The 26,332-nt window shown below is 27.5% G+C and overlaps 2 protein-coding genes across 3 annotated transcripts in view; one reads left to right on the plus strand and one right to left on the minus strand.

The window, feature by feature from the left end:
- LOC117182272 (receptor-interacting serine/threonine-protein kinase 4-like) overlaps positions 1 to 3,363 on the minus strand; it is an 87,346-nt gene extending 83,983 nt beyond the window's left edge. The window contains exon 1 of the mRNA XM_033375392.1: positions 3,177 to 3,363. The gene's annotated coding sequence lies outside the window, so the exon portion shown is untranslated. The remainder of the gene's footprint in view (positions 1 to 3,176) is intronic.
- LOC117182270 (dystrophin-1-like) lies at positions 2,961 to 26,326 on the plus strand. Of its 2 annotated transcripts, none has more exons than XM_033375384.1 (12): positions 2,961 to 3,300; positions 3,950 to 4,022; positions 6,364 to 6,500; positions 8,535 to 8,742; positions 12,713 to 12,956; positions 14,840 to 14,951; positions 15,096 to 15,262; positions 17,942 to 18,057; positions 19,071 to 19,293; positions 20,981 to 21,251; positions 23,847 to 24,146; positions 26,129 to 26,326. In XM_033375384.1, exons 1-12 carry the CDS (start codon positions 3,291 to 3,293, stop codon positions 26,248 to 26,250), a joined length of 1,983 nt encoding a protein of 660 aa, XP_033231275.1. In that variant the 5' UTR covers positions 2,961 to 3,290; the 3' UTR covers positions 26,251 to 26,326. The 2 variants fall into 2 exon arrangements, with proteins under 2 accessions (XP_033231275.1, XP_033231276.1); XM_033375385.1 differs by lacking the exon at positions 2,961 to 3,300 and adding an exon at positions 3,497 to 3,594.
- The last annotated feature ends 6 nt before the right edge of the window (positions 26,327 to 26,332 follow it).

The raw sequence follows: 26,332 nt of genomic DNA on the forward strand, positions 1-26,332 counted from the left end.
AACTAAGAATATCTATTCGATGACTTTTTTCTATGTTGCTTTGTAAATTCACAAGAACTATTAATTATTTAAACAATTTTAATTAAAAAATTAAGAGTTTGCTCTTTTCTCCATGAGTCAATATGTTTACGGAGTCAACTAAGAAAGTCTATCCAGTGACTGTTGTATGTTGCTTTGCAATTTACAAGAACTATTAATTATTTAAACAATATTAATTAAAAAATTAAGAGTTTGCCCTTATCTCCACGAGTCAATTTGTTTACGGAGTCAACTAAGAAAGTCTATTCGGTGAATCTTTTCTAAGTTGCTTTGTAAATTTACAAGAACTATTAATTATTTAAACAATTTTGATCAAAAAATAAAAGTGACTTTTTTCTACGAGTTCTGCAAGTAAATTTGTTCACGAAGTCAACTAAGAATGTCTATCTGATGACTTTCTTCTATATTGCTTTGCAAATTTACAAACACTATTAATTATTTAAACAATGTTGGTTAAAGATTTAAAGTTTGGCCTTTATCCTACAAATCATTTTGTTTTCGAACTAAACTAAGAATGTCTATCCGATGACTTTTTTCTATATTGCTTTGTAAATTCATAAGAACTTTTAATTATTTAAACAATTTTAATTAAAAAATTAAGAGTTTGGCTTTTTTCTACAAGTCAATTTGTTTACGGAGTCGACTAAGAATGCCTATCCGTTGAATCTTTTCTATATTGCTTTGCAAATTTATGAGAACTATTAGTTATTTAAAAAATTATATTTAAAAAATTAAGAGTTTGACGTTTATCCTACGAATTAATTTGTTTTCCAAATCAACTAGGAATGTCCATTCGATGACTCTTTTCTATGTTGCTTTGTAAATTTACAAGAACTATATTCTATATAATATTCTATATTCTATATAATTCTATACAATTCTATATAATATTCTATATAATATTCTATATAACTATATTCTTTTTAAGAGTATGCTTCACTTTTTACCATAATTATCTAAAAATATCTTTTCGATGATTTTTTTTCTCTGATGCTTTGAAAATCTACAACTATTAATTATTTAAAAAATGTTTATCAACATATTTATAGCTTGGCTATTTTTCAAGGAAGAGGCATAATTTGTTTACGGAATGAACTAAGAATGTCTTTCGGTGATCATTTTCCACGTTACTATGTAAATTTATAATAATTATTAATCATTCAAACACTTTTCATAAACATATTGAGAGTTGGGTATTATTCAAATTTGTTCACGAAGTTAACTAAGACTGTCTTTGTGATGCCTCTTTTCTAGGTTATTTGTTAAATTTACCAGAATTATTAATTATTGAATGAAGTTTCATAAAATGTTTAGAATTTGTCTATTTTCTAACGGATAGGGTCATTTTTTTACTAAGATTTAGTTACAATGCAGCTACATACGAGTTTGCTCGAAGTTCTCGCATTCGTCTAAAAATTTGGTCCGATGAGAGGAAAACTGCAGAAAACCACCTCCCGAGTTTAGTCGGGTTTTCGAAATTCGAGTACACAACCCGGTCTTTCGTCGTATATGGTACCCATGCGAAGTCGTGTATAAATAGAAGTTATTAAAGTAAAAATGACTATCATCGTATTTTCTTAAACTTAATTTCCAAATAGAATAATTACAACGAACGAAGTGGGTCGCGCGCGTAAGAGCTTCTAGATTGGTTGAAAATTCGTCTTCTTTAATAGAAAATAAAACGCCAAATTTTTTGATAGAAAATTCAACTGTTTTGTATCGAAAATTCGTTTTTCGATCTTGAAAATTCAACAGTTTGATAGAGAATTCAACTGCTTTGTAGAAGATACGTTTTTTCATGGAAATTAAAATTAAAATTTTACTATTCCACTTTTGGTTAAAAATTCAGCTATTTCGTTTAAAATGTACATAATTCCTTGAAAGTTCGTGTTCTACGGTAGAAAATTAATTTTTTTGATTGAAAAGTCAACTATTTGGTCAGAAATCTATTTATTTTGTTACAAACTCGTCTTTTTAGTAAAAAGAATAATCTTTTCGGTTACAAATTTATCCTTTTGTGAAAATGTAATTATTTGATTAAAAATTCAACTATTTTGCGGATATTCTTCTTCTTTATTTGTAAATTATACATTTTGGATAGAAAAATTTCTATTTTGACTACAAATTTGTATTTGTTGAGGATTCACGTTTGTTGTTAAAAGTTCGTCTGTTTTGATTTAATTGAACTTTTTTTTATTTGAAATTGAAATCTTTTCTCGGGTAACAGATCAACTATTACAATTTGTGTTGTAAGTTAATAAATTTTAGTTGAGAATTCGCAACTACTTGTTTAAAAGTTGAACTACTTCGTTAAATTATGAGAAAAAGTATAAGATCAATTTTTAAATAAAAGTGAAATATTTACGGTTTCATAAACAATAACAATTTTCAATAAAAAACTAATATTCTACAGAAAAGTTAAATTTTGTACAAATCTGTTGAATTTTCAAAACAAAAAGACGAATTTTCTATACATAACAGTCTAATTTTAAACCCGAAAATATAAAGCTTCGATTTGAAAGTTTATTTTCAATCAAATGGTTTAATTTTTCATTAAGAAATTAATTTGTGACCCAAACTAGAAATTTTCAAAAAATTTGGTTTCTTAAATCTCGTTTAGAAGGGGTGCGCCGCCTTATCGCCCCTCTTTGTATCCGCCGTTGACGGGAATCTTTGAAGTTTTTTTAAATCATTACATTATAATTTTCGGAATATGTAAATCTAAAATATTAAAGTACGTAAAATAATCCTCAGCTTGGAAACTTCAGAAATATATATTAATCCCGCAATGCGACATGTCAAAGAATTTACAAAATAATTCAAATAATCGCGCCTACTTTCCGTGCTGCCGCCAAGCGTCAGAATGAAGAACAATTCCCATTTTAAATCATTTTGAATTTGTGTGCGTAAGCATGTGGACACACATAAGCATAAATCTCATAAATCCATGCGACAATGGCATCCCCATAAACCCCATACCCACCCATTCCAGTGAAACAATCACAGCTTTGAATTATTTGTTGAAAAAATCTGATGATTAAGGCAATAAAATGGAATTAAATGAAAAGTGGTGTATTTTTCGGTATTTATAAAACGGAAAACGAAAAAGAAATGTATCAAATTATTTTCAAACGTACCTGATTTTGAATAAGTTTGTCAGTTTTGTGACGTTATGAAACAGTTATTTTACGGTGATTGTTGACAAGAAAAACCAAATTTATACCGATAGTTAACAATAAATATCATGAGAAATGATGAATGGTAAGTAAAGTTCACTACTATGTATATTTTGTATATTTCTAAAGGTAAATAAAAAGTAAATGAATAACGGTTTTTCGGACACGGCATTGTTAGGTTAGGTTAGGGATTTTCTTTGGGGGGCGGTGAGTGAAAGCACTTTGAGAGAGAGAGAGAGAGAGATGTCTTTCGTCCGAATAGGAAATGCAAAATAGGCCGGGAAACCATCCAAGAAAAATAAACTATTAAGACTCTACAGACAATCTAATTACAGAAAGGCGTTCATTTTATGTAAATCTAAATTTTGTAAACTGGCAGGTATTATCAAAATTTTCTTTATTTGATTCTTTTTTTAATTTTATTTTCGACTTTTGACAAATTGTATATTTTAAAAGTAATGGGTATTATTTAGATACTTTATACAAGTTTATAAATAATCACTTGAAATACTAGTTTTGTCAAATTCCTACGTGGGATAAAATTCCATTAATATTTTTATTAAAATAATATCTGTATGAAAAACAGTTGACATTTTTTTTGCATTACATGTGAAATATTTGAAACCTAATATCGCGTGCGGAATGGGAGGGTGTTTGCTTTTTTAAACAATTGGACCTTCAGAAAATTATTACAATACGTATTTAACTTGACTTTATAAAAAATGGCTTTTCAGAAAATAACAAAGCGAGTAACTCAAATGAAACAGGCACTTTCCAGGAAAGGAGGAATCTGTCCAACTGTAACAGGTAATAAAATTACCAATTTTATATTTTATTCCAAATTGCAGGGATCGCAGTCCGTCCCCTTTTTCCCTTTCAATTTAGAAAATCTTTGGGAACACCTTAAATTGAGAATTCTAATCCAGTTTTCCTATCTTTCCCTTTATAATATTTTAAGAGTGACTTTTTTTATTAAAACTTTTTTCATTAAGGAAATTCAAAATTGATGAAAGAAGGTAAAAGATTCCTTGGCTCGAGGACGAATCGAATGTTTTATAATATTGATACATTTTAGTCGATTAACCTATAATATTTATACATTTTACTCAAAAGTGAGGAAATTATGGTTATTTATATTATTTGAACAATTGTTTTTTTATAGTTAAACTTTTTTTATTAACATAATGCAGAATTGTTGCAAGAACGGAAAAGCTTCCTTGATTCGAGAAAAACCGATTGACCTATAATATTAATGCATTCTATTGAAGATAACGGAATATTTGTACGTTTATATAATTTGAAACATCTGTTATAAACAGAAAAAGTTCATTATCCTAATTAAAAGTTTATGCAATAATAGAAAAGGCTTCTTGATCGACAAATTTGTATTTGTTTTTTAAATCATCTATGAAGAAGCAAATATATTTGCTAGTTAATCATAATGAGGAAGCAAAGTTCTCATTAAATGAGCACCATAAGATTTAAAGTACAAAGTGGATGTACCCGAGATCGAATTCATAGCTAGTTTAATAGATTTTGATTCATTTTTTAAGAATAATAATAAGAAATTCAAGACATTCGAAAACAGGATGCGTTTAAAAAATAATTTTCTCGAAAATAGATAAATTCTTTTTAATAAAATGAATTTAGGTAGTAATATTAAATTCAAAATATAATTTTTCAAAATGTTAATATTTTAAGTAAATATATTGCATTTCCAACCAAATAGATGAATTTTTAACTAAGTACCTGAATTTACAAAAACAAAATAATTTTTTACATATTAGTTACATTTTCAACTAAAAAGGATTTTTTCTTCAAGAAGGGAAAAAATTTTCATCGAATTGTTAAATATTGAAGCCAAAAAGACGACTTTTGTACTAAATAGTTGAATTTATTACCCGAAATTCTGAATTTTCAATCTAAAAAGACGAAATCTATTTAAAAAATGTAATAGTTGTCATTTAACATTTTAAATCAGAGACTATTTTAATTAAAAATATAAAACAGTTTAATACGTCCAGAAATGGCGACTTTTCGACAAAATACTTGACTTTTGCACCAAAATACTGCGTTTTTAAGCCAAAAATGTGAACTTTCTACAAAACAGTTACATTTTCAACCAAGAAAGTAACTTTCAACGTAAAATACGAATTTTCCGCAAAAGAGGTACATTTTCCACCAATGATATAATCTTTTAACTAATATGATGCTCTTCCAACCAAAAAATAAAGTATTAGGACTTGGAACCCAATAGTTTAATTATGAACCAAAAAAAGATTTTAATTTTAGATAAACAGTAGAATTCGTCCGCAAAAGAATTAATTTTCAAAAAATTAGCTGAATACTCAACCAAAATGTATTGATTTTTAACTAAGCAGTTGAATTTTGAACACGAAATAATGAATTTGTAACCAAAAATGAAGACGTTTTAACAGAGATGCTAAATTTTTGCAATGAAATAGAAATTTTCAATGAAAAATTGTTGAATTTTTTTATTATGTTCTTTTAATAATTTAGTTCGCATATAAGATTCTTAAACGGCTTTTTTCAAATGTTAGCGAACTGCATATTTAAGAAAACTGTTATATTTTCATAATTTTATTACTTCAATCAATAAAAATATATCAGAAGCAAATTCAACCGTATAAGAAAGTAAAAACAGAAAAATTAGGATTTTCAAATACTGGAAGCAATTTAGTGTTCTACAATAAAAAGAACGCATTAAAAAAAGAATTGACATGAACAAGAATTCAAAATGTATTTCCTGATAAAAATACATTTGAAGAAGTTCAAGAGTGAGCACTTTTAAATTCTTTTGTTTTTCTATTACGCAATCTTTGATCTTCTTGAATTTTTCGCTCATTGATTTTATCAGTAGAAAGTACTGAAGTTCTCGAAAGATTTTTTTTAAGCTCAATAAAAAAAATGTTTAAAACTAAAAAATGACTGCAATCCTTACGAAACAAAAAGCGATACTGTTAAATCGCATTTTTGTTCAAAATTTATGAGGTATCCGTATGATATAAAAAGTTGTTCTAAATAAATGAGGTCCCCTCTTTTTTACCTAGAATTGAACTACTGATACTCTGTGATCCCTGAGGCTGCGATTTAAAATAAGGAATTAATGATTTGCTTATTTTTACAGTGGTGCGGTTGTGAAAACAGAGTGGGATCATCGAATGATGGAAGAGGTTTTACGATCCTTGAATGAGTGCAATGTCATTCGGTACGCATCCTATAGGACAGCGTCCAAGATGCAAGTTCTACATAGAAGTCTGAACAGTGAGTTATTTACTTTTTAAGGTTTATTTTTAGCCCCGAAAAAATTACCCCCGTACCCTAAACGACTTAAACAGGGTGTCCACTTGTCCAGCGATCTTGAAAAACTGGAATTCTTTTTTAATTGGGTTTGAACCTTGAAGACCTGGAAATCACCTTGAATTTTTCACGAGGACCTTGAATTAATTTTTTTTCTTTAAAAATAAGTTGTTTTTTTTTAATGCGAAGAGTAATTTAAATCTTTTAGTCTATTAAGAAAGAAACATCTAGTGTAAAAGAAATTTTGCTTCTGAACAGTTTTTTGAAACAGGATATAATTTATCTTTTACTCATTACAGAATAAATAAACAGATTTCTAGGCATTTTTTGTAGACTTGACCAATTATTTCATAGATTGCAATGAAAAGAGTTGAATATTGTAAATAATTCTAGAAGTTTCTTATTTCGTCTCAGCTAATATAGAATTTTATAGTATACATTTTTTAAATTCAACTTACAAATTGTAAAAGTTATTAGTTGTAAATTTCGAGTTTTTTGAGTTTCACTAGATTACAAAAAACTACTAAAGATTTAAAAATATTTCAAAGCTTTAAAAATATTTCAAAGTATTTTGAACATTTTACTACAATTTCACGGACCTCAACGATTTAAAAAAGGCGTGTACACCAGATTACAGATATTTCATAACAATTTCACAAAGCTCTAGTTTCTTAATCTATCTGGAAGATTTTAAACGGTTTCAAAAGGTTTCAACACATTTTTAGAGTTGACAATATTTCATTAAGATTTGAAATAATTCAATGGTTTCAACGAATAAAAAAGATTTCACAAAGAAAGATATTACCACCAGATTTCAAATTTCGTACACCAAAAGATTTTAAAAAGGTTATAGTAAACCAGATTTCTAAGATTTCAAAATATTTTACACAGATTTGAAATATTTTAAAGATTCCAAACGAATACGAAATACTTCACAACTACTTCAAAGCTGTTAAACTATCAAAAAAGGTTTCAACAAATTTGAGAAGATTTCAATTATTTCAAATGAACACAACATTTCAAATATTTTACACAAACTTATAAAGATTTGACAGAAATTTCAATATTTCACAAAGATTTTAAGTACTTCAAGAGATTTCGACGAATTCACAAAGATATCGAAGATTTTAAGGATTTCAAAGACGACTCATTTTCGCAAAAAAATGAAGAATTTGTTTATTTATGGCCCTTTTTTCGCTAAAAATGGTTGGCTACTAAACAATGAAATGGCTTATTTTTTGCATCTATAACCCACGGTTATTTCATTATTTGATGTAAAAAAGCGACCAGGAAAAAGTTGACTTCTTGACTTAGAAAACATGGAAAAGACCTTGAATTTCGTACCTAAGAATTGCGGGACACCCTGTTCACCCCGTACCCTAGCCGAATTTATTTTTTACCCTAGCGCGATGTATATGTGTACCTTTATGTTCCTTTGAATTGAATATATTTATTTCCACAACATTTGAACTCTGATTCATCAATGCTTCTTAGCACGGAAATATAATTTTTGAATTTAATTTCGTCATATATTTTTGATAATTTCAAATTTTACACATTCTAATTTGGAATCGAATATATTTTTAACCTTTAATAAAAATAATGTGTGCTGCCTTGATGTAACGGTCGAATTGAACAATATTTAGAGTAAAATATATCAAATCATAATTTAAGTTAAATCAAGGCAGCACAAATTATTTTTAATTAAAGGTTAAAAATATATTCGATTCCTAATTAGAATGTATGAAAATTGAAATTATCAAAAATATATTTGGCGAAATTAAATTTTTAAAATATATTTCTGTTTTATTATATTTTGCCTCTATCCTAGCCGACTTTACGCGCGAGCTCTAGTGGCGAAGTTGAGGTGAATTAATGTCTCAATAGGCTACGAAACCATTTTTGTAGGCGGATGGCGCCTACTTTTACTAATTTTTATATCTAAAACATCGTAATAATACTTGGTACTGCATTGTAACTTTTAATGGATTTTTTTAGTGCAATGTGTGCAGTTGGAGTTGATAGCAGGCGTTTTCGAACGCCATAGATTATCAGTGACAGAGAATTCTGTAACATTAGATGTACACGAAGTGGAAGATGTATTGTCTGATATATATTTTGCGGCGCAAAAAGAAGGAAGCGCCAGTTTTAGTGTAGACCTCGCCACGAAATTAGCAGTCAACTACATATTTAGAACTTTTAATAAGTAAGATAGTATTCAATTTGACGGCTGCTGAAAGGCTCGAGTAATTCGCGAGTCACTTTTCATTTTCCTTAAACCGTTATACATTTTTCTTTCTGATAAAAAAAAACTGAAAAATATAACTTTTCGACACAAAATGAAATAGTTATATGTACAGTTTAAAAAATATTGGTAAATCATAAAAAACGAATTTTCAACCAAAAAGTTAAAGAGTGACCTAAAATTTTGCCTCTTTTCTCGACCTCATGAATTTGATGCCAAATTGGTTGAAAGAATCGCTTGTCGTGATACATGAAAATAGAAAAAATTTCAAGTTGAGCATAGCTTTTTTTAAAGAGATACAACCAGTCAAACTTATCAGCTAACTCTATCATGTTCAAAAGAGTCCAATGTTTCTGTGATTTTTTTTTTGCTAATTCAGAATTATAGAAAACGTTGGCATCTTCAATTAGTTTTTTTAACATCTATTAGATTTTACCCAAAAATATTGTACATTTGTTTTAAAAGTTTTTAGTCATCTAGAGGCCAATAGTTCTGAAAGGTAAGACTGGAAAATCTATAGATACTAGATTTTGAAATTTTTTATTGCGCTTTTATTGGAGCATTAATTAATTGTGATTAATAAGAGATATTTTCTTAAATAAGTAATAATACTCATTTCCATTATTTATTTGCGCGGAAAATTACAAAAACTATGAAAAAATTTGTTCGAGAAATGATACTGATAGTATTTTGTGAGATATCGAACACAATGTCAATTACTAAGTTTCATTCGTCATGTGGCCGAAATAAAACCTATGCTCACTTTCGTTTTTCCTCTACTTTAAAGTATTCTCATGACCTTTTGTTTAAACTAATTTGGAAGCAAATTTACGAGGTCGAGAAAAGAGGCGAAAAAAATAGGGTTTTTTAGGTCACTCTTTCTCATCAAGAAGATTAATATTCTGCCAAAAACGACGAATTTTTAAAAAGTGCCTGAATCATCAACCAATATATTTGTATTTTAAACTAAAAAATCTAAATTTTCAATCAAACATGGATTAGTTAATTTTTCATTTAAGGAATGAATTTTCAACTACAATTATGAGACTTCAATACAAAGAAAAAGTTTTGAACCAAATATGTAGTTTAATTTTCGACGAGAAGTATAATTTTTCTAAAAAACACATGAGTTTTTAACTAAAATAGATTAATTTTTAAGCAAAAATAGAATCGCTGTATTTTAAATTGAAAACATTAATTGGTAGCAAAAAAAAAATAGTTGCATTTTTAACCAAAGAAATTAATTTTGAACAAAAAACATGAATTTTTAACTATAATGATGAATCTTCAACAAGAAAATTAATTTTCGACTATAAAGATTAATTTTCTGAAAAAAAAAAAATTTCAACTAAAAAAGATAAATATTCAACCAAACATGAATTATTTATATTTGTAGCTTAAAAAATTAGTTTCTAATTGAAAAAAAAAATTTCAACTGAAAAGACCGAAACAGATAATAATTTATAGTCAATATGCGTTTTGCGGCTCAGTGGGTCTCTTTTATTATAAAATGCACAAACGAATTATTTATCTACAATAAAACTTGTACTTGCTCTCCTGTAAAGTATGAAAAAGAGTGTTACTAGATTTAAAAATGATAGATTATAGTTACTCGTTTTTAGAATGGTTTATGAAAGTTACTCGTTTTTAGAACAATATGTGTGAGTTACTCGTCTTTTCAGCAGCCATAGAATTAATAATCACTTGAGTAAATCTTTATACAGAATTTCCAGGTCTAGAATATTATTGTTATAGGTATTAGCGATTTTCTTGAAATTAGGGAATATAATAATAGGTAAGCTATTTTTTCGTGCAAACAAAAGAGAGCCGTTACTGCATTTGGGATTTTTTACCCGATCCACAATTTTTTTCATTTAAATATATTGAAAACAAGTGAAAATTAGAGGGTTAAGCCTGAAATGTAGTTATTGCTTTCTTGTTTTGCACAGCAGTATTGTTGTAAATTATTTTTGAACAAATTTCGAAATTGTCGGAGTTACGTCGTTTTGAATTTTTTTATGACTGTTTGAAAGTTTGATATCTCGGAAAGTTTTAAAAGATTTTAATAAAATTTATAGGTGTTGAGTAGAATTTTTTCAAAATGAATTATTTTGATTCGGTAAGTGACAAGCTTCCAAGTATTTGTAACTAATTTAAAGTGTTAAAACAATTACTATCTGTTCAAATTTGTTTCCCCTCTAAATCATGAAAAGTTATTATATTCTTGAATTAATGACACAATGAACGAATGTTGTTCATGAATCCTAAGTGTGACTATGAATCCTGAGTCCTGAATCCTGAATCCTGTGAATCCTAAGTGTTTAAACCATTTTCTCACATAGGCCTCAGAACTTACATCCTAATTTTCTTTTAAATAATCACTCTTTTAAACAATTTTTTTAGTTACGTTATGGATACTTATTTTTTCAGATCGATTTTGTTGAGGTAAGAAAATACTGATTAATAAGCGATATATCGTAAGCGATTCAAAAAAAGGAAATCTAGAATGTGCTCTATCTTTCCTATGAAAATAAGCAAATGATTTAAATTTTTTAAATAATTGCAAACTGTCTCACTAAAAAGATCAATCTTAACATTCATTATTAACTGCGTCATTAATTCTAGAAAATAATAACTTTACGATTAATAGGAGGCAAAAATTGTTTAATTAGTTGCCAAATATCGTAAAGAAACAAATATTACTTTTAAAATTTGTTTTCATTAATTCCCAAAAATACATACTTTTCATGATTCAATGGAAAAAAATTACACAAATAGAAAAATATTAACTTTTTACAATTGATTGAAAAAAAATGGTTCAAACAAATAATAATTCTTTAAACAAATGAAAATAAGATGAAAAATACTTTGATACTAGACATTTACCGTCATTAGCATGAATTTTATATAAAACTGCTTTTTTTCTTCCAAATTTCTTCAAAATTCCTTAAGAAGTTACTTTCTTTTTCCGGAAAAGGAACGAAATTTGTTCTGTAATGTACGAATTCCTTACAAACTTTAGAAAACCAATTTTTGATTTGTTTTAATGTTTAACAATACTTATGCAAATACTTTGATATTGATGAGATTTCATCTCCGAAATATCTCTTAAAGAAAGACATTGTTAGTCAGAACTAACGAATACAGCATAAGAAAAAAAATTGTCCGTGAACTCTATGTAATTTTTTCTATAGAATCAAATGGTCCTATTAGTTTTATCGTAGCCCATATTTTAAAATAAATTGTTTAAATAATCCAAAATTTAATTTCTTTTTCATGAAAAATCATCTTTTAATGACATACCCTAATTGCAACATTAACTTTTTATTATGTCTATTGGTCTGCCCATGAAACTTAATCAGTTAAATTATTCTTTATAACTTTAATAATTTGTTCATATATATTCTAATTATGACCACTTTTTGTTACTAATACCACCCCATTAATAAATTACAACGATTTGTAGATAACATTTTTTTCCATACCAAACTGATGTACTCTTTAATTGGTTTCATAAATTGTTATAACTAAATACAATTTTTAATATAATATTTGTGATTTTTAAGTCTTTCTTTATTACTTCTGAATAACAATTTTGCCGCTGTATTTTTTAAAAGTATTGTTAAACCCAAGAACAAATAAAAAATGGTTTCCTTATGTTTATGCGGAACATAATCCAGAGAAAATTGGTTAAAAACTACAACATATCGTATTTTCAAAAAAATGTATCCAGAAAATTCAAAGTGACAAAACTCCCACATTTTGGAAATTTTTTCAAAAATATTATACAACGATATCTAGCCTACCTGACAATATTATTTTCCTCAGTTTCAATAAAAAAGCTCATATCGAATAACAACTCTAAAATTCTTGACCTGGAACCTCTCACATTGTAAAATATATAACCACTACATCGCACTTTCTATTTTAGGAGTTACGAAGATAATATCTTGGTATTTTCGGTAAAAGTAGCTTTAACTTTGGTGAGCTCTGCTAAATTAGAAGAGAAGTATGGCTATTTATTTCACCAACTTGCTGATCATAACGCTTGTTTGTCGGAAGCTGCATTGCTCACATTACTATCAAACATTTGCAAAGTAACTGAGATGCTGGGCGAGAGTGTAGCTTACGGAAATCATCTTATACGTTCGAGTGTTGAAAACTGTTTTAGAGAGGTATTTTTTATGATTTGAAAAGATCTTGAAATGAACAGGGTTGCCACACAGTCACGTTTAATCATTTTCTTTTTTTTTTAAGTCACTGTAGTCACTTTTTAAAAGGAAAAGTCCACTTTAATCACTCTCATTTTAGATTTTATCTACAAAAAAAAAAGAAAATGTAATTAATCTATGTATGGAATCTACAGTAATCTAAGGTATGAAGTAGCTATTCAATATCAGACTTCACCCTATTTCCATCTGATTTCCTTTTTTTTAAGTTATTCCTCTTTTCCCTTTTTTAAAGAATGGTTCGTCTTTTCTCGTTTCTTTTATTAAATGCGAACTATATTAATAGAACGCAATTAGAGAATCCATATATTTTTGCATAAGAATTCATCCTTTTGGTGGAAAATTCAACTGGTTTGTTGAACCTTTGTCCTTTGGGTTAGGAAATTAATATTTTTTTGTAAAAAAGTCGTCTTTCTTCGTCGAAAATCAACTTTTTCATTGAAAATTCAACTGCCTTTTAAAAAATTCGTTTTTTTAGATTGAAAATTGAACTATTTATTTAAAAAAGCAACTATTTTTGGTAGCATTTTAATCTATTTTGTTCGAATTTTCGACCATTTCATGGAAAATTCAACTATTTGGTGTACAAATTTGTATTCGTCTCTTTTGCTTGAAAGTGCAACTGTTTAGTTGCAAATGCACCAGTTTACTTGAAAATGAATGGTTTTTGCGCTTAAAGTTCATCTTTCTTGGTTGAAAAAATACTTGGTCGAAAATTGATCTTTTCCGGATTAAAAGTCAATTTTTTCTAAAAAATTCGACTTTTTAACTTGTGAACTCAAGTTTTTGGTTAAAAATTTATATTTTTTTATTTAAAATGGAACTATTTGTTTGAAAATTCAGTTGTCTTGGTTGAAAATGTATCTTTTTTGTTTTGTTTAAAATTCATCTTTTCTGTAATAAAAGTAAAATATTTGCACAAATATTTTTCCTCTTTGCTTGAAAATTAAAATTTTATGTTTAAAATTGATCTCTTTTGGTAAAGGTTTCATCTCCTTTTGGTTAAAAATGCAACTGTTTGGTTGACTATATTCTGTGTTACTTAAGGATTCAACCATTTGGTTAAAACTCATCTTTTTATTCAAAGATTCATAAGTTTATTTGGAGATACATCTCTTGGGTTAAAAATTAAACTATTTTGTTTAAAAGTAATTTTTTTACTGAAATTTTAGCTATTCCATTTCTGAATAAAAATTGATATTTTTTATAGAAATTGCAACTATATGGTAAATAATTCATGCATTTTTATAAAAATTCAACTGTTTGGTTAAATATTCACCTATTTTAATGATAACTCATCTCTTTGAGAAGACATGTCATCTTTGCTTAAAAATGCAATTGCTTGGTTAAAATTCATTAATCTGTGTTGGTTAGAAATTCAACTGTTTTTTAAAATATTCATTTTTTTTTAATATAAACTATTACATGTTTTGGATGAAAATTCAACTCCTTAGTTGAAAGTTGAACAAATTCGTTGGAAGTTAATTCCTTTTTCGGTTTAATATTATGTATTTTAGTTGAAAATTAATCTATTTAATTAATAACTCATCTCTTTAGTTGAAATTTCATCTTTTTTGGTTAAAAATTCAACTCTAACTGGATTCAGAAATGGAATATCATCATCTAATCTTAAAAATATAAGCAGATAAACTAAATGTGCAATAAAATATAAATTTTTTAGTAGATAACTTTTCCTATTGATATTACAGGTGTCTCTTTTTGTGTGAATAGTTATAATAGTATTCTATTAGTCTGTGGCATCCCTGGGCATGAAGAATTATTATCATATGACGTAATTACAATAAAAATTATTTCTCTCTTTCAAATAGTCTCAAGGATGTCTTGGAGTAACTGAAGCAGAATTTGCGAGATGGTTGATGGAAGAGCCACCCTTATTGACATGGATTTCAACGCTGAATCGGATGAAGTCGGCAGAAAACAGTACGTTATTTTCGAAACTTATAATCCATCTTACAATATATAGCAATTAAATAGCTATTGAGGTTCCTTGTGCCCCAGAGCCTTTTAATTTCATTTTTCTGGATAGTGTTGAAAACTGCATATTTTTCATGTGAATTTTTTCAGTTGTTCACAATATTAAATGCTCCTCTTGCAAATCAACCCCAGTCCTTGGACCTCGATATTCGTGCTTGAGGTGTGCTGGTTATCACCAATGCCAAACGTGTTTCTTATTTGGCAAAATGTCGGGAAAACACAAGTTAAAACATCCAGTTCGTGAGTATTGTATAAAGGTAAGATTTTCTAGACTATAATTAAAAGAAAATTATTTTATTTTTCAGTGAGATAGTTTTTTCTTTTTCTTTTTTCCTTATGTTTGATTTGATGACAAAGAATCCTAATAAAGTAAAATATGTGCGGACTTTCAAAAACCACGTCACATTGCCTTTGGCGAAGGGACAGGGGGAGGGGGGGGTCGCAGAATATGACGTCGCACGTGTAAAATATAAATGTGAATAACAATTTTTTGAATTGCTTAAAAAGATGATATTTAGGGATTTTGTTTTACAAATAATTCATACAGATATAGACTTCACACTTCTGTTTTTTATTTTAAAAGTGTATTATTACATTGTTTGTTCAGGATTTATCTCTTTTGGTTAAAAAATTCACTATTTTGTTAAAGGTTAACTATTTGGTTTACAAATTCGTCGTTTTGTTGAAAATTAATTTTTTTAACTAAAAATTTAACTATTGCATTTTTCAACTACTTGGTTGAAAATGGAAGTACTTTGGTAAACATTCATTTTATTAGTTAAAGATTAAACAATTTTGATTATAAATTGTTCTACGATGGTTGCAAATTTATCCTTTTTGTTTAAAGTTCAACTGTTTTATGGAACATTTGTCTTTTTGTGTTGAAAATTCTATTATGTTCGTATTCAACTATTTGGTTGAAAATTAATATTTTAGGGTTAAAAATTCAACTGTTCTCCATAGAATTAGCCTTTTTGGTCTGTAAAATGTCCTTTTGATTTGAAAATTCACATATCTGTTGAAAAATTCGTCCTTTCTACTTGACTATGCAACTATGTGGTTAAATGTGTAACTATTTTTATTTGAAGTTTAATCATTTTTGTTGATGAAAATTTAACTATTTGAATCAAAATTCAACCTTGTTGAACGAAAAATTAACTCGGGGGTTACAAATTCAGTTATTTTGTTCGAAAATTTAAGTAATTTGTTTTTTTTTTGACTGAAAGTAAATATTTTTTGGTACAGAAATTCTTGGTTGAAAATTCAACTATATTCTCAAAAATTCGTCTTTTTTGATTAAAACTCAACTTTTTCGTTAAAAATTCAACTATTTTATTGAAAATTCAGTATTTTTCGACTTGAAGTCTTAATCGTTTCATGCCTTTTTAATTCAATATGGCACCTACTACCCTATTTTCTTGAAAAATCACACTATTTCCTTTGTTTTGAGAGCATTTTCAAGGTGTCTGTCCTACCTGGAAAACCTGGAATTGTCAGGTAACTTTTTTGTACCTGGAAAACCCTGGAAGTGCCAGGGAACTAGTTCAAGAACGTTCTTATTTTCCTAAATTGCAATATAAAATTGAATAAAAATTATTCTTTGTTTGTAAAAGTAGCTTCATAGAACTTTATTTAACTGTTTTGTTGAAAAGTTGCTTTTTTTTAAATTAAGGTTTTAAACTTAAAATTTAACTATTCTAGTTCTGGTTGAAAATTTATCGCTCTTAGTTGAAAATTCATTCTTTTCAATAGAAAGTTAATATTTTTGTGCAAATTTAATTACTTAGCTGAAAGTTGAACTCTTTCGGTTTAAATTATTATTCTTTTTTTGTTTGTTATAAACATAATTTTAATTGAAAACTTATCACTTCGTTTAGAAAATGAGCTTTTTTCTTGGAATTTTTTTTTTTTTGCTGTAAATTTAACTATTTCAGTTAAAACTTCGACTATTTTGTTTAAAATTTGCTGTTAAAAATTAATTTTAAACTGAAAATGTAACTATTCAATTTTTTGATGAAAATTTTTCTTTTTTAGAGGAAAATTATTTATTTTTTTTTTTGTAGAAATTAATCTTCTTGGTTGAAAATTCATCTTTTTAATTAAAAATTCAACTATTCCTTTCGATGGTTCATCATTTTAGTTGAAAATTCATCACTTTGTTAGAAAATGTAACTATTTTTATAAAGATTTTTTTTCTATGAATATTGTTCTTTTTTACTGGAAATTTTACTATTAGGTTTGCAACATGGGTGCTATCAAAAAAGATATTTATTTGTGCAATTGAAAAGTCAATTTTATGATAAAATTTGACATGTAATACTATAAAAATACAAGAAATTGAAAAGAACAGACATATATAACGGCATTTTAACAATTATATTTTATTCAACATATCCACAGTCTGTTCTCGCATGACGCGCTGCCGTAAGTTATAAGCCATCTATAAAGAAAAAAAGTATTTCACATCATATGATATACTTACGTTTGAAAGTGCTCCAAAGTTACTTTTTCACTTACTAAGTGCACACTGGGTGTTAGAGACCCCACGAATTTTTTGCCTCCACTTTCAACAGCTCTTGCTAGTACACTGTAGCTTGACGTAGTATGCTAAACGACTTTACTTACAGCTAGTGTCTCCAACTAATGCTTGATCGCGACACTTACTAAATTTTTTCGAATTAAGTATGGTTTATAAGAGTTTGAAAATTGCTTGGGGTCTCTGACACGCACAATGCACTTTAAAAGTTAAACATATTAATTGAATCCCAAGAAACTGAAAAAAAACATTATTTGTAATAAATTTCATTATTTATCAAAAATATTTTGGAATGATATCGAAGAAAATATGTTGACTAAAATTTGTGGGGGGAGGTGTACGGTGTTCGTGAAATGTGCTTTAGGGTAACTCTAATTACCAAGGTAAAAAACTGTTTTAGACTACTAATAAAGAGGTGACGAAACTAATTATTGAATTAATACGAAACAAACTAATGCTGTGTCCAACTCGATCTGTCATGAGTGCTTTGGAAGATTCTTCGCCCGATGCTGATCTGTAAGTAAAAAAACTTTTTTTTTGTTAATTTATAATCACAAAAAATGCATGTGAGACACTTCAGTTTAAGCAATATCAATATTTTACTTATGAGTTAAAGGTAATTAATAGGGATGTGTAAGAAATTCACAATCAACTTCGAAACCTGAAAAACTTCATAAATATAATATTGACCGAACTGAAACCGTTTTTACGGTTTCGAGGCCCGGGTTGAAACCCTTATATAGTTTCGGTCAGGTGTACGTACGTCCGTCCCTCTGTTATTATTTTTTTCTGCTAAAACCCAACGCTTGGCACTCAAAAGAGATCACCTCTACTGAAAATGCCGGTATAGGTTCCTATGTAGGAACCTAGATAGGATGCTATATAGGTGCCTGTATAGGGCCCTTCCTAAGAAGGTATCTGATGGTACGCAATTAATGGTACGTATGCCTTTAGTTGGTCCTGGAGGACCAAACTTCTGCGCAGCCGTTGGTACCATAGAATACTACTGCGCATCGGTATAGGTTCCCATAGAAGAACGTATACAGAATCCTATATAGGTTCATGTACAGGAACCTACAGGATCCTATGTCATTTCCTATAGGTGAAGCATATATGTTCCTATGTGGGGTCATATATAACATCCTATGTAGGTTCCTATCTAGGTACCTATACAGGAATTTTCAGTACAGACGAGCGCCAAAGTCTTAAACTCCAAGGAGCATAAATGCTGATTGCATATGCGGCAGTGTATTAAAATTGGAATGCAAAATTTGGCTCTGACACACACACGTTGCCACAAAGCAAGTCAAATAAAGCCTCACAAAATTGCAGAACCTCATCCCAATCAAGTAAAATTGATGTAATTAATGTTTGACTAATAATTATTGTAAAATTCGTAAATGGGTTCGGGTTTTTTTTGCACGCCCATAGTAATTAACGTTGTGAAATCAGAGAATATAGCTAAACAGGTTAAATTTTTTTTTTTAATTACGTATCAGTATTTTGTAATAAACTCGTTATGTTCTTAGCAACCGTAAGAAAGCTTTCGATACCATATCAGTGAGAAGCACAATTAAGCGGAGAATATGCAAAGATCCTCAGAAAGAGCTGCAGAGTATTATCAGTCGACTAGAAGAAGAAAACAGACAATTGCAGTCAGAACTACAAGAAATAAGTGGCGCTAAAGTCGAGAGGTTACAACATCATAGGGTTGCCATCCAATCTCAGTTAGAGCGTCTTAAAGTCTTAAAGGTAACAAAAATTCCATTCAAGACAAGATTGAATAAAACAATCAACTATTTTATAACAAATTTACACTCGTGCTTTGAAAATTCATTTCTAAAAATTTGGTTTTTGTAAAAAGTGAGTTTTTAGACTAAAAATTCAACTATTTGGTTAAAAATGTTTGCATTTTGTTGAAAATTCGTCTTTTTTTTTTTAAATCCTTTTTTTTTGCTGAAGATTAATAATTCTAAAGGAAAATTGATCTATTTGTTTGATAATTGAAATACTTTGTTGCAACTTTCGTGTTTTTGATGTAAAAGTTTTTATTTTACTTTTTGTTTTTATTTATTGCTTTTTATTGGAATTTCTTTTTTTAAAATGAAAATTGAACTGTTTCATTCTTAGTAGAAAATTGACTTTCTTAGTTTAGAAAGTCAACTATTTGTTTGAAAAATCGTCTTATTTGGTAGAAAACTTAATCTTCTTGGATGGAAATTCAACTATTTCATTAAACAATGTTGTGACTTGTTGAAACTTTCTTTTTTTGCGTAAAAGTTAATTTCGTATGGAAAATTCGTCTTTTTGTCTTGGAAGTTCAACAATTTGGTAGAAAATTTAAATATAGGATTGAAAATTCAAATGTATTGTAGAAGATTTTTTCATTGAAAATTAAATTTTCCCAATAAAAGTTTGATTGTTCTATTTTTGGTTAAAAATGTTTTTTTTTTAGTTTATTAATTCAACTATTTGGTTAAAAATTTATGTATTTTGTTGACAATTTCTTTTTGCGGGTTAAAAACTAATATTTTTAAATTGACATTCAACTAGTTGCTTGAAAATAAACTTTTTGTTCGAAATGTCTTATTTTAGGGTTAAAAATTCAACTGTTTTGTAGAAGATTAATTTTCTAGTTGGCAATTAATTTTACAAATAAAAAATTTAACTATTCAATTTTTGTTTATAAAATTATGTTTTTAGTTTGAAAATTCAACTATTTGTTGAAATTTTATCTTTTTTTTTTTGTATAAAATTAATCATCTTAATTGTAAATTGAACTATTTGGTTATAGATGTAATGTATTACATTTTGCTTTAAAATGTAATTATTTGATTGAAAAATCCCCTGTTTTGTAGAAGACTCGTCTTGTATCTTAAAAATCCCACTACTTGGTTCAAAATGTAGGCATTCTATTGAGAATTCATCTTTTTTAGTAGAAAATTAATTAGCCTGGTTGAAAATTCTACATTCTGGATGAAATTTTTAATCTCATGCTGAGGATTCAATTATATTGTTGAAAATTCGTGTTTTTTGCTTGAATTTAACTACTTTTTATTTTAAATGAAAATCTTTTCTTTACTAAAATATAAATTATTAAATTTTTTGTTATGAAGTCATCTTTTTTTGTAAAAAATTCGCAACTATTTCTTTGAAAGGTCAACTACTTCATCAATTCATAAGAAAAAGTAAGATTTAACCAAAATCTCGCTCCCCCGAATCATCTTAAATTATTTTTGGATGACTCCTGAATAAATTTACGAAAAAAAATTAGATTTCGTTTCTTAAATCTCTAGGGGGCGGGGGGGGGGGGCTATCACCCAATCGGACCTCTGGATCCGCCCTTGAATTCCAATATCATTCACGATTGCCCTTTTTAAACTTAACCGAGTGATTCGACGAAATCATATTTAATATGAAAACCTGGTTTTCGTTACAGAATCATCTTTTTGAACAAACTCCACCCCATGCTAATTTAGTACAAAGTACTCCTATGGTACATCCAACTTCATCACGAGTCACGCCTCTTCCTTTGGCCTTTGCACTGAGTCCTATTATTCATCAAGGAAGTGTAGGACAACACGATGATGAAATGTTATATAACAATAAAGAATCATCGAGCCGACATACTACTGGTAGAACATCCACTGATTCGGCGTTTAATGATTTGTCGGAACGTTCACGAATTGAGTTAAGCACTTGGATTGGAGGTGAGTTTATAACAAATTATTTATTCTATTCAAAAATATATTTATATTTCAAATTCAGGGTGGTCGTTTTCATCAAGGAAAAAATTCCCGGTCATTTCCCGATTCGCAACAATTGTTCGCAGTCTTTGAAATGAACAAATTTGAACTCGTAAAGATATTTAAAAAAAATTTTGAGTAATTAAAACTGAACTGCAAATTAAGGTTTTTGAAGTAGAAATATTTTGAATCTTAAACTTCAAATATTCAGACTTGAAAACTTTTTTTATTCAAGCGCTCAATTTTTTACACGTATAAAATGAAAGTTTTAAAAATTTTATAAATTAAACAGTTCAAATATTTCCGATTTAAAAAATCCACACTATCATTTCCAATATTTCAAATGAAAGAATGAATCAATACATTTTGCATTGTTCAAAATAATATCAGTTTGGGCAATTTTCAGTTAGACATGTTAAAAATTAAACGATTGAATTTTGTTTAATCGAGAATCTTAACCATTTTTTTATTATCTTGAACCATTTCTAATTGCTTAAAAAGCATTAAAATTTTATTTCGAATTCTTTTTACAAAAAAATACATTTTGTATTTGAATTTCTGAAATATTTTCAAGTTTTGAATTGCTATTGAAAATTGTTCTGAACTTTTAAATATCTATTAAAATTATTCGAATTCTTTCTGCATTTTTAAAATTCTTCAACATTAAAAAAAGTCCCTCCCCCCAAATCTTTTTTCACAATCTTTTTAATCTTTTTAAATAGACTCTTTGAATTAATTTTTCTAAATAAAAAATAATTTTTAATTTTCACTGGAATCTTAAAAACATTTTTTTATTATCTTGAATATTTTTAAAATGATTAAAAAGCTTTCAAATTTTATTTCTAAATCTTCAAAAATGTACATTTTGTATTTGATTTTTTTGATATTTTTTAAAGTGATTCCAATTTTTCCTAAGTTTATTTTTAATCCTGAAAATTTACAATAATCGCTTTAAAAACTACCAGATTCTGTTCTCACAATTTTTGCAATCTTTTAGAATCTTATTAAATATTATCTTAAACTTAATTTTGCAAAATAAAAAATCATTCAATTTTCCGTAATTCTAACCCCCTTTTCCAGCTTCTTTAGGACAAACGTTGCGGAAAATTCCATAGCCGTAGACAATGTAATAATAAGATTTTTTTAATTATCTTGAATCCTTTCAAAATGCTTAAAAAGCTTCCAAATTTTCTTTCGAAATCTTTAAGAATGTACGTATTGTATTTAAAATATTTGAAATCTTTTCACATTTTGAATTATTATTGAAATTTATTTAAAACTTTTAAATATTTTTTATAATGGTTCCAATTTTTCTGCCATTCTTTTTAATCCTAAAAAATTAAAAAAATTGCCTTAAAGCTTCTAGATTCTGTTTAAACACTTTTGGAAATCTTTTTAAATATTCTCTTGAAATTAATTTTTTTTAATAAAGAATCATTATTAATTTTCTCAGAGATTTTAAGAACATTTTTTCATTATTTTTTTTTTTAATATTTTCAAATATAAAGTTATTATTGAAATTTATTTAGAACTTTTTAATATTTTTTAAAATGATTCCAATTTTTCCCACATTTTTTTTTAATCCTCAAAAATTACAGAAATTGCTTTAAAATCTCCAAGATTCTTTTTTTTTAAATAATTTTCTTAATCCTTTGAAAACTTTTAAAATATTCTCTTTATATTATTTCTTAAAAATAAAAAATCATTTTTAATTTTCTCAGGAATCTTAAGAACATTTTTTGTTTGTCGTGAGCCCTTTCAAAATCCTTAAAAAGCATTAAAATTTTATTTTGAACCGTTTAAAAATCGTATAAAAACGTTTAAAAATCTTTTTTGGCACTTGGAAATAGGTTGAAATCTTTTTAAATTATTTTTTCAAAGTAATAAATCATTTTAAAATTTCTTGTCAATCTGAAGAACATTTTTTTCGTTTCTTGAAACCTTTAACAGTTCTTAAGAACCTTCTCAATTTTGTATTCAAAATCTCCAAAAATCTAAATTAAAAACTAGAAATAGAACAACTAAAAACTGTAACGTTCAACGTTTAAATTTAGCATTCTGAAATGTGAGCGATGATTTTTAACGAATATTTGATTATAAATTTTTCATTTTAAGTCAACAGTTAATAAATATTTCAAAATATTTCAATATTGATTTTTATTCATAATTAGTTCAAAAATTCCCGTCTAGACGTAGAAGATTCCTTTAAAACTGCTTTAAAACTGCTTTAAAACTGAATCGTAAAATTCTTTAAATTGGAAATGTACACTTAAAAATAAATAAGTAGAAAATTGTTATTACAATATTTTAGAATTACGCATTGTAATCTGAATGATTCATAATTGAACAAGTTAACATTTGAACTTAAAATTGAAATCTGTGATATTTCACGTGACTGGATACATTTTTTTTTCTAAAAATTAGTAAAAGTCTCTGTCAAAAAATAAATTCAGTGTCGTATCCCAGATTTTTCAAGTCTCAAAAAATTCCCGGTCATTTCCTGGTCCAGCAGTTATCCTAAAAATGGTTTAATTGTTTTTCTTTTTTTTTTCTTGGCAGGAGGTAAAAGTGATTTTACTCCACGTGATAGTGGCTTTTCTCAGTGGCTGGGACCGAAAGATGAAAGCAGCAATAAAGGATACAAACTTACGGAAAAAGCGATTGCCGATAGCAGTTTTATGTTGTCCGGTAATTCGAATTATTTTCCAGCAGTCAATATGCCCCGCGATAACACACTTTACTCCCTTCAGCGACCCGACAAACACTCCCAACACAGCAGCCTTCAAAATATTCAAGGAGATCTCAGTGACATTTTGGACAGATTGCAAAATATGGTAGCGAACGATTGTTTGCTCGATGGTATATCTAATTTTAAAACGTTTCCTTTAAAAAAAAAAAAAACATTTATAGGCCTCGGACTAAATTTAGAGATCCAAAAATAGTATAACAAGTATCACAAATTTGAAAAAATATTTTCAAAGTAGTGTAAACAATTTTTTTAGTATTAAAAATGAACTTCAATGTTTATTTAAAATGTTAGTATTTAGTCTATCAAAATTCATATTTATTTATCTCAGGCTTCACAGTCGAACCGTTTTTCTATTTTTCTTTTACTTAAATGCGAACTTATTTAATGAAATCCAATAAGAAATTGATTTTATTCCACACTCGACCGAAATGGCCACCTTTTTTCCCTACAAATAGGAGCGAAAGTAGCATATATTTTATTAGCGAGGCGAAAGTAACATTAGCGATGCGAAAGTAAAATTAGTGGGGCGAAAATAAAATTTGCGGGATGAAAATAAAATTAGCAGGGCGAAAGTAAAATTTGCGGATGAAAGTAAAAATTATTTGATCAAAATACTATATGCAATACGGGACGAAAGTAGATTTTTCCCTCGGGTAATTACTGCCCTCGCGAGAAAAATCTGCTCCTTTCGCCCCTTGTTGCATAATGTACTATTTCGTTTATTTAATAATTATTTTATTCGGTTCAAAATTGAAATATTTTGTCGTATTTTTGGCTTGACATTTCGTCAATAATATTGCATTTTTTTCTTTTATGAGTACCACAGTTTTTATGGGAAATTAAACTATTTTTTTGAAGATTCATTAGCTTTTGGAGAAGTTTTCTTATTTTTATTTTTGAATGCAACTGTCTGGTTAAAAGTTTATCTGTAGCAGTTGAAAATAAACTTTTTGTCTAAACTTCACATTTTCGGGTTGGGAATTCAACTGCTTTGTAGAAAATCCATATATTTAGCTAGGGAATTCAACAATTTTGTAAAAAAAATTTACTATTTGAATGAAAATTTGTGTATCTTTATTTACTTTTTGCTCTGTAAACATCTTAATAATTATATGACACTTTTATAAATTATTAGAGCCTTTCTAAAAGCTTTGAGGCTACAGTTGAAAAATATATTGATGTTTTAACCATTTTTTAAATGTTTTGTTATATAAAAATACCACGGTGGTTTTTTTGACTCCGTTATGTTTAATTTAAATTTCATTTTTGTAACCCCCTATCTTTTTTTGGAGCATAAATTATGCGACCCTTATATTCATAAATTGTCTTTTTATTAAATTTTAATTGATGTACTTTATTGAAAATTAATTTTTTTATTAAACTTAAAATATTTATTTCTTGAAATATCAACTATTACATTTTTCGTTGAAAATTTAACTTCTTATTCAACAAATTTAAGAAATTTCCTAAAAGTTCATTTTTGTTATTGAAGATTCATAATTTTAGTTGGAAATTTGTTCGTTTTTGTTCGAAATTAATTTTTTAGTAACTGAAAGTTGAAGTATTTGGTTTAAAATCCAATTATTGGTTCAAAATTATCTTTTTGTTCATCATTTATATTCCGGGTTGAAAATTAAACTGTTTTATAGAAAATTCGCCTTTTTGGCTTGAAAATTCAACAAATTTGGCCAAAAATTCAACTATTTGGTACAAAATTGTACTGTTTTTTTTTTAGAAAATTCCTTTTTTTTAAATTAAAAATTAATTCTCTTCAATAAAATTTGTACTGACATAACATCCATTGTTTAAGCTATTTTTGTTCTAAATTCGTCTTTGATGGTAAGTTTATGGTAATTCTTGGTTGAAAATTCAACCATTTAAGTTAATGGTTTGTGTATTTTTGTTAAAAATGCAATTGTTTCATTCAAAAATCAAGCGGCTTTGGTTGAGGATTCAACCATTTTGTTAGAAATTCGTTCTTTTTGGTTAAATTCAACTGCTTTTTATTTAATTGAGAATTCATCTTTTTTGGTCCAAGGCCTGCATTTAATTTGTTGCATCAAATATATAACTGAAATATTCAACTTTTCAGAGACTTTCAGTGCCGACAATAACTGCGAATTGAAACGTGCTGCAACTGAAATGGAAGATTTATTAACAGGATTAATTGAAGGTATGGAATCTCGTAAAACTAAACTCACAACGATCGTGTAAAACTCGATTTTATTTTTGTGTTCGTATAATCGATCTTATATATTCAAAAAATATATAAATAGTCAAGAAGATATTAAAATAA

The sequence above is a fragment of the Belonocnema kinseyi genome, chromosome 10, assembly GCF_010883055.1.
Source record: "Belonocnema kinseyi isolate 2016_QV_RU_SX_M_011 chromosome 10, B_treatae_v1, whole genome shotgun sequence".
Taxonomy (NCBI): domain Eukaryota; kingdom Metazoa; phylum Arthropoda; class Insecta; order Hymenoptera; family Cynipidae; genus Belonocnema; species Belonocnema kinseyi.